The sequence below is a fragment of the Alosa alosa genome, chromosome 1 (assembly GCF_017589495.1).
Source record: "Alosa alosa isolate M-15738 ecotype Scorff River chromosome 1, AALO_Geno_1.1, whole genome shotgun sequence".
Taxonomy (NCBI): Eukaryota; Metazoa; Chordata; class Actinopteri; order Clupeiformes; family Clupeidae; genus Alosa; species Alosa alosa.
Genome location: NC_063189.1, coordinates 50722834 through 50735505, shown reverse-complemented (window position 1 = coordinate 50735505; position 12672 = coordinate 50722834). Strand labels below are relative to the sequence as shown.

Here is a 12672-nt window from a genome sequence, read left to right as displayed (position 1 = left end):
TCACAGAAATTCCTAGAATGTTAGAGATGGCCATGCCTCCACAAGACTTCCCCACCATACATTGTGTACAGTCTGCAGTGCTGATATAGCCTGCTTAAACATACCCTATGTAATTTGCATTTTCAGAGCAATCTTTATGTATTGATATGGTGTTAAGTGAATTAAAATGAACAAAATCACGGCAATAGGGTACTTTGAAAGAAACATTGAAGTGTTAATTTGATGTTATGAGGGAGAGGTCTGTGTCAGTCCTTGATATCAACAAGATTTTTCAAAGATCAGGATTTTTCAAGCTGAGATTTTCAGAGTTAGGCTAATGAAGGCCTACTGTAAATGGCAATTTTTTTCAGGTACGCTCTTAATTTGAATTTACATTTCTGACATTAAGGAGTCAAATAATATGAAAATATAATTTATGTCCGTTTTTCAAAACATTTTCAACATAAAGTGTACTCCAAGCATTTCTTCAGGTTTGGCGGTTGTTTCACTTTACCTGCCTATCATTAAATTTATACATCAAAAATGCAGATACCCTGATGAACAATCTTAACACTGGTAGACAGTCCTGTGAAATGTGCTTGTTCTGCTGCTCTCACTCCCGTTGCTGTGCATTGTCTCTGCCAGGCTATGAGAAGTATAACTCGATGCGAGCCGACCCCAGTCTGTGCTTTCTAGAGCATGTTGGCATGCCTGACGCCAAAGCTATTGCTGCTGAGCAGAGGGGAGCGGACATGATGGCAGATGGAGTAGAAGGGTACGTTTTTAACCCACAAAACCTCAATAGAAATGCGACTCATTTTAAGGGTAGTGTGTTTAGCCAATTAATCACATTACACCCCTTACTTACACCCTTTGGATTTATATTAATTGTACGATGGATAAAATGGTTGCGATTTGTGTGTAAATTGCAACCATCATTTGATATTTGATATTCATCCATGACTGCACAGATAGGATATTGAGTTGAGTGATTTTTTTTTTTATTTCTTTTTATTTTTTATTATTATTAAATCAGATTTGTAAATGCTGATCCAGACTTTCTGTACACTGCTAATACAAATTGATGCCATTGCTATCAATATGTTCAGTTCATATTTGTAAAACAGTGTCTATTACAAACGTGTTCTAACCACTGTGGAATAGGGGTGTAAGAAAATATCGATAAAAACGAATACTGCAATATTTTATTTGACAATACTGTATTGATTTTCAAAAACATAAGATTTATTTATTTATTTATTTATTTATTTGTATTAATAGTTTACATGCAAGCACTTTATTTTGTTATTGACATGGGCAGAACATACTGTACAGTGTACTTGTTTGGCTAAAGCAGACTTTTTACTTACATTTTATACATATGATGGTGTCTTCAATGGCAATCAGTTTTTCTAATATTAGGCAAAAAAGAAAATCGCATCGCAATATGGGGCGTGCCATGACTAAATGAGTCCTGTGTCGCTAACATGAGAACAATTTGAAAGGAGAGAGGGTCAAAAAAATCATAAAATATAATTTTTCTATTTTGACCACAAATACATACCTTAACCTCTAATGCAAAAAAATAAATGCTTAGATGAAACTTTTGTCACAAAGTCTGTCTGTAGGCTACGTAGGACCAAACCACGGCACTCATTTTAATTTCCTAATCAAAGCTACCATCTTCCTTGGTTTGACTCATTTCTAGTAGGCTATAGCTATAACCTCTTCAAGAACTAGGCCTAGTCGTGGATATTCACTCCAAATGTGAGGATAATAAGATTGTTTTTGCAGACAGGAGAGGCGAGGTGAATGCAGTAGGCTACTTTACCACGCGTTAATGTGTAAACAGCTGATTTTCTCAGAAGGTCATTTTTCACTTGTCGCCGCTTGCTCTTTTCTTTCCCTTGTTTCTCTAGATTGGCTGAACGAAACTAAACAAATGAGCACTTGTTTGAAAGAATAGAAACTATTTTTCGAATATGAAATAAATCTATTTTTCATTTTAGCGACATAGGACTAATTTAGTCATGGCACTCCCCATATATTGAATCATAACCCATATATTGTGATATGTATTGTATTGCCAGATTCTTGCCAATACACAGCCTTACTGTGGAAACCTTCGCTTGGTTTGATGTTGGTTTGGTTTGTGTGTTTTTTTTTTTTTTTTGTGTTGGTGATTGCTCCATTTTATTAGGGAGGATGAAGACCCTGAGTACAAGCCAGTGAGAATGCCATTCAAAGATGATATGGATGTAAGCTTTTAAGCCTTCTGTTTAAAGACATTTGTAGAATTCCCTTAAATTAAGTTATTTACATTCTGTGATCTTATTCTCTGTTTTCAGGATTTTACCAACTCTCCTCTTGATGATAAAGAGGAGACAATGGATGTGGAAAGTGAAGGTGTGAAATCCTATGTTGCTCCTTTAAATATAGGAAAGGCTATTGTAAATGCCATGTGTAGATGTAATTAACAACATGTCCCTTTTCATTCTGGGTATGTGTTTTGTCCTTAGTTAAAGCAGGGGACAGCTATAAGGCGGGGAACCTGTATTGGCCCCTAGCCTCAGCTCTGACTGCTCGTCTTCGCCGACTCATCACGGCATACCAGCGCACACACAAGAGGGAACAGCTTCGACAAGAAGCCCTTGCCAAGCCTGACCGCCGCCGCCGCCGTTTTCGTGAGGACCTTCTGGCTGTGGCTAGTGAGGTCGGCGCCTATGCAGCGCCAGAGGTGGGCAGTTTTCTGGCAGAAGGTGGGCCGTTCATGACTAAAGGCTCGCCCTTCATCCCAGAGGGGGCAGCCCTCACGGGTGACGCTGGAGCGTTCTTCAAGGAAAGAAGGCAGAGGTAGGGCTCCTGGCATTGTAATGATACACATTGATTTCTGTTGTTTTGCCTGTTGTTGATCATGTTGGTGGTTGTTTTTAATTTGTATTTATTTACTTGCCAATTCATTGAAGGGTGGTCCGGGGATAATATTAAACACCTTTACATCTCTGTATACTTGTGTTTTCCCTCATCTAACCTAGTTGCATTTGTATCATTCCCTTTTGTCTCCTTCCATTATTTGTCCTATTTTTTGTAACTTCTCTTTGTCTACTGTGTAGATGGACTCGTCGTGAGGAAGCTGACTTCTACCGAGTGGTGTCCACGTTTGGTGTAGTCTACGATGTTGCTCAGCAGTGCTTTGACTGGAGTCAGTTCCGTGCCTTTGCTCGCCTTGATAAGAAGACTGATGAGAGTCTGGAGAAATACTACTTCTCCTTTGTGGCCATGTGCAAGCGTGTATGTCGCATGCAGGCCAAAACTGACACAGGTAGACAAAAAGTAAAGTGTATCTGTCAGCTGTAAATGTCTTAATGTGTCTTGAACGCTTAAATGACTCCTTGTGTGTCCTCTTGGCTTTTTTACCCACAGACCTGGCTGATCCCACCCTAATCATTGACCCAATCACTGAAGAGCGTGCGTCACGTACACTTTATCGCATTGAACTTTTGCGACGGATCCGTGAGCAGGTCCTACCTCATTCCATGCTGGAGGAGAGACTGCTCCTATGCCAGCCCAGCCCAGAGCTGCCTGCCTGGTGGGAGCCTGGCCGCCATGACAAGGACCTGCTACGTGGAGCTTCCAAGCATGGTGTCAGCCGCACAGACTACCACATTCTGAATGACCCGGAGTTGAGCTTTTTGGAGGCTCACCGACGTTTCTCCCAGCCACCGGGAACCTCTCTCAATCCACCAATCCAGAATACCCCCTCCAGCTTGCCTAAAGATGAGCAGGTAGAAGCAGTCAAGGACAAGGAGCAGCCGGAGGCTATTGCAACCTCCTGTAAAGCAGAGAAGAGTGACTCTGAGCGAGAAGAAGTTAAGGAGGAGGTGAAATCAGGTGCAGCCTCACCTAAAGAAGTAGTGAAGGAAGAAAATGAGGAGGAAGAAATAAAGGAGCTGAAGGAGGAAGAAATTGAAGAAATGGCAGTTGAGAAGGCACAGGAGGATGAAAAGAGTGCCCCTGAAAAGGACGGTGAGGAGAAGACCCTTGTCAAGCAGCCTGTGGAAGAATTGCTTGAGTCCAAAGAGGAGCAAAGCCCAGCTGCAGAAAAGGAACCTCTGACTGAGGGCGAGGTCACATCCGAGAAAGGCTCAGAAAAGCTCTCGGAGGAGGAGGAAGAGGAGAAAATTGATGACGACAAATCAGAGAAATCATCTCAGGCAGAAGGTACGTTACAGTGAATGAATGTCTGTGTAGAGATAGAAGATCCACATGTAAATTCAAACTTGAGGTCTCTTTCTAGGTATTTCTGATTGTTTTGGCAGCCACTTCAAAATGGAAATCTAATCATACAAATGATTATAATACTGATTCTGAAAACAGTTTTTCTGAATACTGTTTTAATTGACAGCTAATTTTTATGTCCTCACCAAATATATTTTGATGTATTGTTATGCGAAGGACGATTCAACACAAACTTTTATTATCAATGTGGACAGTACTCTTATTGGTGTTGGCCTGGTTTTTACTACCTTTTAGACAGTTGCCTCACGTAGATCACAATTCTTTACTGCTGCTTGAAATGCATCAATATATTTTAGACATACAGGGCCAGTTTCCCATACATGGATTAAGCCTTTTTTGCAGTTTTTGCATTATTATCTTTTAATGACTTTACAGAGGTCTCAGGAATGTGCAATACTGACTATCTTCTATCCTTTTCTTCAGCACAACCTAAGCAATATGATTAAAGTAATGTAATTTCATCTTGATCAACTATATACAGTAATTTACACGTTGTGTATAAACTGCAGGACAGTGTTTTATGCAAGTTAAAAAAAACAAAACCATATTAACTGCCCCGTGTATTAACCTCATAGCTAAAAATAAACCTTGGCTAATAGTTGGGGAAATTACAGTATACAAACATTAGCATTATTATGAAAATGCACTGTACTGTTATCACTGGACTTCCTATTACAGTGCATGAAAATGCACTTCTGCTTCTTCTGTCTAATTCAGCTTTAACCGTTTAATGTAGAAACTTTGTTCAAACTGTAACGTAGGTCTTGAAAAGGACTATTTTTCATTTTAGCAAACTTTATTCACCTTATTCCTCTCGCCAACACAGGTGCCGCCATCTTTGTCTGCATTGTGTCCATTGCGATACATTCAGATAGCAGAGTTCTATCGAGATGACTGGCATGTTATGGGTCATCCTCAAATTAGGATTTTGTTGACTTGAGACATGTCTGTAATACACCTTTCCTATCTGAAGTTAGGATAACACTGACTTAGGTTCTGTAATGACTTTCTTAACATAGTTACCATGGTTACCAAACAGATAAGATAGGATTTGCAAGTTAGGTTAGGCCTTATTTCAAATAGGTCAAAAAATATCAATAATTATAAATATCAACTGATATGAAACACTTTTATGGTGATGGTTTTCAGCCATATCACCCAGCCCTACTCTCAAAGAAACACATTCATTTGAGGGATGGAAAGGGCTCACTCATTTTGTTGTTCTATAAACTGTGTAATATTTTGAGAATCTTCTTTTTGTCACTCAGTTGGAGTGACTTCTGACAGGAAGAACTTTGATGAGGAAAGCAATGCATCCCTGAGCACAGCTCGGGATGAGACGCGAGACGACTTCTGTGCTGATGATATGGAAGGGTCAACAGCTCAGACGCTCTCTGACCGCCCGCTTACCTTTGCTTTCTGGCCTAAGGTTAGCCAACAGCTTCAGCCACATACGTGTTCAACATAATGTGCAGGAACCTGCAGTCATTCATTTAACATTGTGTGTGCATTTTCACTTGTGTAGGACCGGATTATGATCAACCGTATGGACAACATCTGTGAAGCGGTCATTAAGGGTAAATGGCCCACCAACAGAAGGCAGTTCTTTGATTTCCCAGGCCTGTTACCTGGTTACAGCTCTATGATGGTGGACAGCCCTCTACAGAGGAGGAGCCTGGGAGATCTGTCCATGAGTGGGCAGACAAGCTTCAACGGTAGTGATGACCTCACCAAGTCCCCAACGGTCAGCAAGGTAGTCACTGATCATCTCCACTTCATCATATTTATTCTATTCTTTTGCACATCACAATCTCTCTGATGCATTAGCCTTAATATTTTAAAACTGTCTGTGTGTGTGACCTCTACATAGACCAGAGATAGACTAACACAAAAATCACACTACAGTGTTTTTATAAACCACTTCATAGTTTTGTAATAAATTGTTCAAAATATTTTGCTTGTTAGGTACTTTTATTCCTGCATAATAAGTATTCATAATGTAGTTGTTTGGGGCTTTCAGAAGGATGGTTCTAAAGCGCCTACTCCCTCTGTGCAGGACGAGGCCCTGAGTCTATCAGTCCCGCGTCGGAGGCGGCGACGCAGGAAGGTGGAGATTGAGGCCGAGCGTGCTGCCAAACGGCGTAATCTCATGGAGATGGTGGCGCAGCTGCGGGAGTCTCATGCCTCTGATGACCAGGCCCATGCCATGGACCTGACTAAAGCTCTGCATGGTCTACCAGCCCCTTCCTCTTCCTCAACCTTTTCTGCTGGCCTGGCCGCCTCCTCTTCTGCTGCCCTGAAGGCCCAGATGGAGCTGCTGCAGGCAGGCACACTGGGGCGGCCACGGGCCAATGGCTCCCTACTGGATATAGAACTGCCCACACGTCGCAGAAGGGGCCGCAGGAAAAATGTGGAGGGCTTGGAGCTCCTATTCATGGGGAACAAGAGGGCTGCAGAAAGTGCTGTAAGTGTAACCATGTATACAATCTTGCATATGGCTTTATGTTTAGGCTGTAGGCTTAAGTCCTGCTAAACATAACTGTCTAGTCATCTGTCTCTTATTTGAATTTTAGTTATTGTTTAAAATTACCTTTTGAACTATGTTGGCTCCCCAAGTTTACACAAGCAGCGCAATAGGCTTTTATTCTATGAAATCATGCTGCAAGTAAGCAGGAGTTGCAGTTGCGTTTGCTAATTTGTTAAACTTGGCTTCAACTATTTTATTGGGACTAATCCCAGGGCAACCTATATATTTGGGTGGGCACTGGGCTGAGCTGTATTTAAAAAAAAAAAAAAAAAAAAACCTTTTCAATATCAACCACACCCTGAACATAAATAATATACATAAAAGATATTGTTCTTGATTCTTTATTGAACTGTGTACAATTCTATGATTGACAACCAAAATTGAACGAATTGGGTTTTTTTCCCCCTTTTTTCTGTTTACCTGTATGTATGTTATGATAATTCCACAAGGATACACTGCTAGTAGCCTAGCCTAATTTCATAGCATTTACATTGGATGGCTGCTAGGCCACTTGCAGTGTTAAGACGAGTCATAACGATCTTGGATAATATTCCATTTCCAGTTGTCCTTAGGGCTACTAAACACACTACTACACCAGTCAGCTTTCAATTGTTTTCCTGACAAATCCTATGAGTTTACTGCACACAATTGTGATTAGGCTGCCCTGGGCTAATTTAATGTAACTAACTCATGTTTGTCAAATATGTATCCATAATCTCAATTTAGGCAGTCAATCTCTATATCAAACCTGTTACATGTCCACTTCTCTACCTCCCTGCCTACAGTTTGCGTGACTTATACTGGAAGTAGGCTGACCTCCTCTACTGCTTGTGCAAAGCTAATTCTAAACTACTGGTGCTGACGAAGCTTAATAAACTGCATAGTGGAAATATATATTTTTTGATTTAGTGATGTTTAAATATGTAGGCAATTATGGCTATTTAAATCATATGCCCAGCAGATTTTCTGTATGTCTGGTATTCTGGAATATTACCCAACATTTTGTCCGGCCAAAAACAAGTCTAGCGTAACCTCTGTAACCAACACCACCAGAACTTGAAGAGTTTAGTTAGGAAGCACTTCAGTTTTTGGGCTGTAAATAAAACCATTGAGAAGGACAAAGTGGTATGAGAACTGTGCAAACATGAGTTCCCATTTCATAGCACCTCTCTTTGCTAATTGTTTTGTATAAATGTAGCAGTCCTGCTTGTCAATGTGCATGAAACTTATGAAAACACCAGTAACCTAAATCCTCTTAGATTGCTGTCTCATACGTCTCTGACGCCCTCTTCAGATGTATTCCAATTACTTAGTTAGTTGCCTATATATAAGCAAAAAAAATGGTCATGAAAAACCGATTGTGTTTAAACTAGTCTACAGTTTTGAATATTGAACAGGTTTTTTCATGAAATTGAGAGCCCTAACGATGAACAGCAGTAGAATAAACACTAGCACACTGCCTTAAGTTTAATGTCATGTTTGAACACTGTTTGCAATTACACAATTAAATAAAAGCCAGAATAAGAGAATGCATTGCCTAGAGATGGATGAATGTCATTGTCAAGTAAATAGCCTTCACTGCAGTCTATCTACCTGACCAAATGAATTGTACATGAAGCAGTGGCAGTGAGACTGACCAACTGCATAACCTTAAACCATGTTCAGGGGGCCAGTGAAAGTGGAAGGAAATCACCACTCAGAATCTAGGCTTATTTTATGTGCAGTAAAGACAATTGTGAAAAAATGAGGTATACTTTTGTTAAATTCCACAATGGGAATCAAGGTAAGAAAAATGGAGGGACTGATTTATGATGTCTTTGTCGCAGGATGATACTGAGCGGACCAAAGCATTGGAGGAGGGTGGTGGCTTTCCAGCACGGGCCCCCAAACACATTCCTTCTGCTGGCAACAAGGGCCCTGGAAGGGGGCGGGAGGAGGGAGAGGACGGACCCAGCACCAAGGACCTGAGGGAATGGCTACGACAACACCCCACCTACACCATGGATATGCCTGGATATGTACCAGTAAGCAGCAGTTACTCTCATCACTTGTGAAATAAGACTTAATGTTTCTTGTGTAGGGCTGTAACGATATGCATATCGAAACCGAAATCGCGACACTCATATTCACAAACCTGTGTCGTGGTGTGAGAAGGCAGAATCGCGACACACCCCTTCCAGTGTTTCCCATAGCACTTTGCAGCTTAGGTGGCCGCCTAAGCATCACACAGTGCGTTGTCCAAAAATAAATAAATAAATCATAATTTCATAGCTCTCGTAGATTTCATTGTAGAGCTATGCGTGCAACTTTACCAAACACTGGCCTATAGAAGTACCCTAAACCCCCTCTCCTTGCCCCGTACTCCGTACCCCGTAATAAAATGTTTGTGAAACAATCGTGAAAGCAAGGACACATTGAAGACAACTAAGTTTGCTAAATTGTTATTAAATCTGCTTAGCATCATTAGCACACTACGCAAATTTGTCTCTCTCAAACCTCTTGCATTCAAGTTGACTGATCATCTCAATACCAATGTTTTCTAAGACTCAAAAGGGCCTGTCCCAAGGAGAAAGTATTACCTTGAAACTTAAACACACGTGGGGAAACTGAACAGTCCAACCAGTAGACTATGATAAGTTAGCCAACTAGGCTAGGCCTACTATGTTTAGAATATTTCCAGGCTTCAACCAGAGCTGCTGACAGCTGAAGCAGCAAGAAATAGGTAGAGCTGTAATAGAAATAGTATACCTAGACTTTAATCTGCATAATGTGTGCCGTCATGAATATCAGGAATCCAGTATTTTTGTTTATCAATATCATTATACTATTTATATGTGTATATGTATATAGTGTTCAAATCAGTCCAGTTTGTACAGGTTTTCAAATATTCTAATCCTCTAGTGTTCCAAATTATTAATGTTATTTTATAAAATGACACTCGTGCTCTCTCTCTCTCTCTCTCTCTCTCTCTCTCTCTCTCTCTCTCTCTCTCTCTCTCTCTCTCTCTCTCTCTCTCTCTCTCTCTCTCTCTCTCTGATTTTCACTTGTTTGTACCATGAAGAAGAGTGAAGAACTGCTTCTGTCACAGTTTCCTAAACCTAAGCAAAAGAGGCATCGCTGCCGCAACCCCAACAAGATAGACATAAATACACTAACCGGTGAAGAGAGGGTACCAGTAGTGAACAAGCGAAACGGACGCAAGGTACGCTGGCATGTTGTTCTATTTCTTTGTATTTGTGTACATTGTTTGTGTGAGATCCCTGTAATAATTATTTTTGTCTTTAAAGATGGGAGGAGCCATGGCACCTCCTATGAAGGACTTGCCCAGATGGCTCATGGAAAACCCTGAGTTTGCTGTGGCTCCTGACTGGACTGAAATTGTCAAGCAGTCCGTAAGTAATTTACAGAACATTTTCGTTTCTTTGCTTCCACTTGTGATTTTCTGTGTCTGCTCATAGATATGCTCATCTTTCTGCTCTCGCCTTTTAGGGCTTCCTCCCCGAGTCCATGTTTGACCGCCTCCTGACTGGTCCTGTCGTTCGAGAAGAAGGTGTTCGCCGTCGAGGCAGGAGACCCAAATCAGAGATTGCCAAGGCAACAGCAGCTGCAGCAGCTCAGGCAGCAGCAGCAGCAGCTTCCACTACCGGTGTGAACCCTCTACTGATGAATGGCCTCTTTGGGGGTATGGACCTCACCAGCTTACAGGGCCTGCAGAACCTTCAGAGCCTTCAACTGGCTGCAGGGTTAATGGGCTTTCCTCCAGCACTGAGTGGGGTTGGAGATGGCAAGCATTCACCCTCACCCATGCTGCCCCTCATGCTGCCTGGTATGGGGGGCCTCCCTAATATGTTTGGCCTGAGCAGTCTGTTCGGAGCTGCCGCTGCTGCCACAGCATCTCCTTCTAATGGAAACAACTCCACTGTGAACACCAATGAACAGGGAGACACGGATGCAAAAACCCTGCCCAAGAATGATGCCAATGAAGAGGTAGAAGAGAAAGAGGGTGAGGCTGAAGAAAAGGACAAAGACAAGACTAATGCTTCCAGTGAGGTGGAATCCACTGAACCTAACGGAGAGGCAGCATTGGCTGCAGCAGCTGCTGCCGCTACTGCGGGCATGTCCACCAACGCACTAGCTTTTAATCCCTTCCTGCTTTCCACCATGGCCCCTGGCCTCTTTTATCCCTCCATGTTCCTCCCAACAGGCCTGGGAGGGCTGGGCCTGCCTGGCTTCTCCCCCACCTCACTGGCTGATTTGCAGAATGCTATGAATGGAGCACTGGGAGCTACAAGTGAAAACAGGGAATCCACGAAGCGGCCCGAACCAGACCAAGACAAGCCAGCTGCTGCAACCACTGCAGACACAACCATTGAGAACAGTGACTCAGAGGAGAGTCAGAACAAGACTGCGGAGTCATCAGCACTAGATGAGGATATAGCTGGACCAGCTGAGGAACTGGACTCCTTAGAAGGAGGAGAAGAGGATGACGATGATGATGACGATGATGATGACGATGATGATGATGATGATGACGACGACGATGATGTTCCTGAAGAGGATGGGGATAAAAGTGATTAGAAACTGGCCTTCTGATGTTACCCCTGGGCTTATTGACCATTCAGTGCTAGAGTTCTTTTTGATGAATTGTTTAGTCCAGTTGTTTACATGCCAACTCCAAACAATTATCAAATTTGGTCATTTTTTTTCCTGTTGAATGGCGTGCTGAAATGGTGTGGGGGGGTGGGGGGTGCTAACAATGGATAAGCTGTCTCTGTAACCATTAGCATAGCGAGGGGAAAAGGCAAACAAGTAGAGCTGTGCGGATGTCAAAAGGGTGACTGTTTTTGTTTTAGTTTATTTTTGTTTATCTGTTTTTAAGCACAGTGGTGCTTTCTAGATGAGAGAAATTTCCTCTGAAATATTATAGGAAGTAATTTTTCAAATAGTGCTATGCTGCTTTTTCTTTTCATTGTTTATGTTATGTTTTTTTTTTCTCTACTGTTGACATTGAAACAATATGTAGTATCTTGTGAAAATTCGGTGGCATACAATTAAAAACGGCATTAAACAACCTCTGCTGCTGGAAAAAAGGAACTTTTTTTTCGATGTACTGTTGAGCTGTGAGGAGCGGGATGAAGTTCTCACATATCATAGCCTACACTCTGACTGTTCTGAGTCTCTCACACTGACAATCCCAACAGGGGGTGAGGAGACCTCTCAACCTGTGGAGACAGCAATAACGAAGGCAGCTTTTGAATGTTCAATTTTACTCAAATCATTGGGATGTGGAGAAATACATCAACAAAAATTTTACTGCAGTCAAATTGTCTCATTATGTCCATGTTGATGCACTGGTGTTAAACAGAAATGAAATCAGGTACCTTTATCTATTGAATGGACTTTTGTTACTTTAGCCACAAAGCTGAACAGCATTACCTCAATTCTAACTAGCCTTGAAGTTTACAGACATAAATGTTGTAAATGTAATTTTCCTTTCCTTTTGTGTTTTTTTCCCTTTTTGTTTTGTTTTCAAACCATCATGTTTGATGATCTGTAAATGGCTGCCAACTGTAGTAATGATGCTTTTAATAAAAGTGACTCAATATTCGCCTAGGAAACCAACATGAGTGTGTGGTGTTTGTGGATTCACAATGACATGCATTCTAGGCCTTCTTGTGTTAACAGTATGACTCTTGTTCCTTATCCCGCTCTACTAAATGAATATGATCAGTTCATAATGAACACTGAGGTGTGCCTTGTTGCCCTTACACCCAATCGGGAGGCGGAAGGTATTTTTATTGAGTTCTGTGTGTGTGTGCACTCACATAACATACAAACTAGAGGGTCTCCATATCTGTCGTCTTATG

At 41.6% G+C, this 12672-nt stretch overlaps 1 protein-coding gene across 3 annotated transcripts in view; it reads left to right on the top strand.

Moving 5' to 3' along the window:
- The window catches only part of chd7 (chromodomain helicase DNA binding protein 7), a 69479-nt gene extending 57052 nt beyond the window's left edge, over positions 1-12427 (top strand). For all 3 annotated transcript variants that reach the window (XM_048246174.1, XM_048246185.1, XM_048246194.1), the window contains exons 26-38: positions 625-754; positions 2180-2237; positions 2328-2385; positions 2499-2832; positions 3093-3301; positions 3403-4200; positions 5547-5707; positions 5804-6031; positions 6335-6742; positions 8632-8829; positions 9867-10007; positions 10093-10197; positions 10295-12427. In XM_048246174.1, the coding sequence (XP_048102131.1) occupies positions 625-754; positions 2180-2237; positions 2328-2385; positions 2499-2832; positions 3093-3301; positions 3403-4200; positions 5547-5707; positions 5804-6031; positions 6335-6742; positions 8632-8829; positions 9867-10007; positions 10093-10197; positions 10295-11383 (3917 nt within the window). In that variant the 3' untranslated portion in view covers positions 11384-12427. The remainder of the gene's footprint in view (positions 1-624; positions 755-2179; positions 2238-2327; positions 2386-2498; positions 2833-3092; positions 3302-3402; positions 4201-5546; positions 5708-5803; positions 6032-6334; positions 6743-8631; positions 8830-9866; positions 10008-10092; positions 10198-10294) is intronic.
- The last annotated feature ends 245 nt before the right edge of the window (positions 12428-12672 follow it).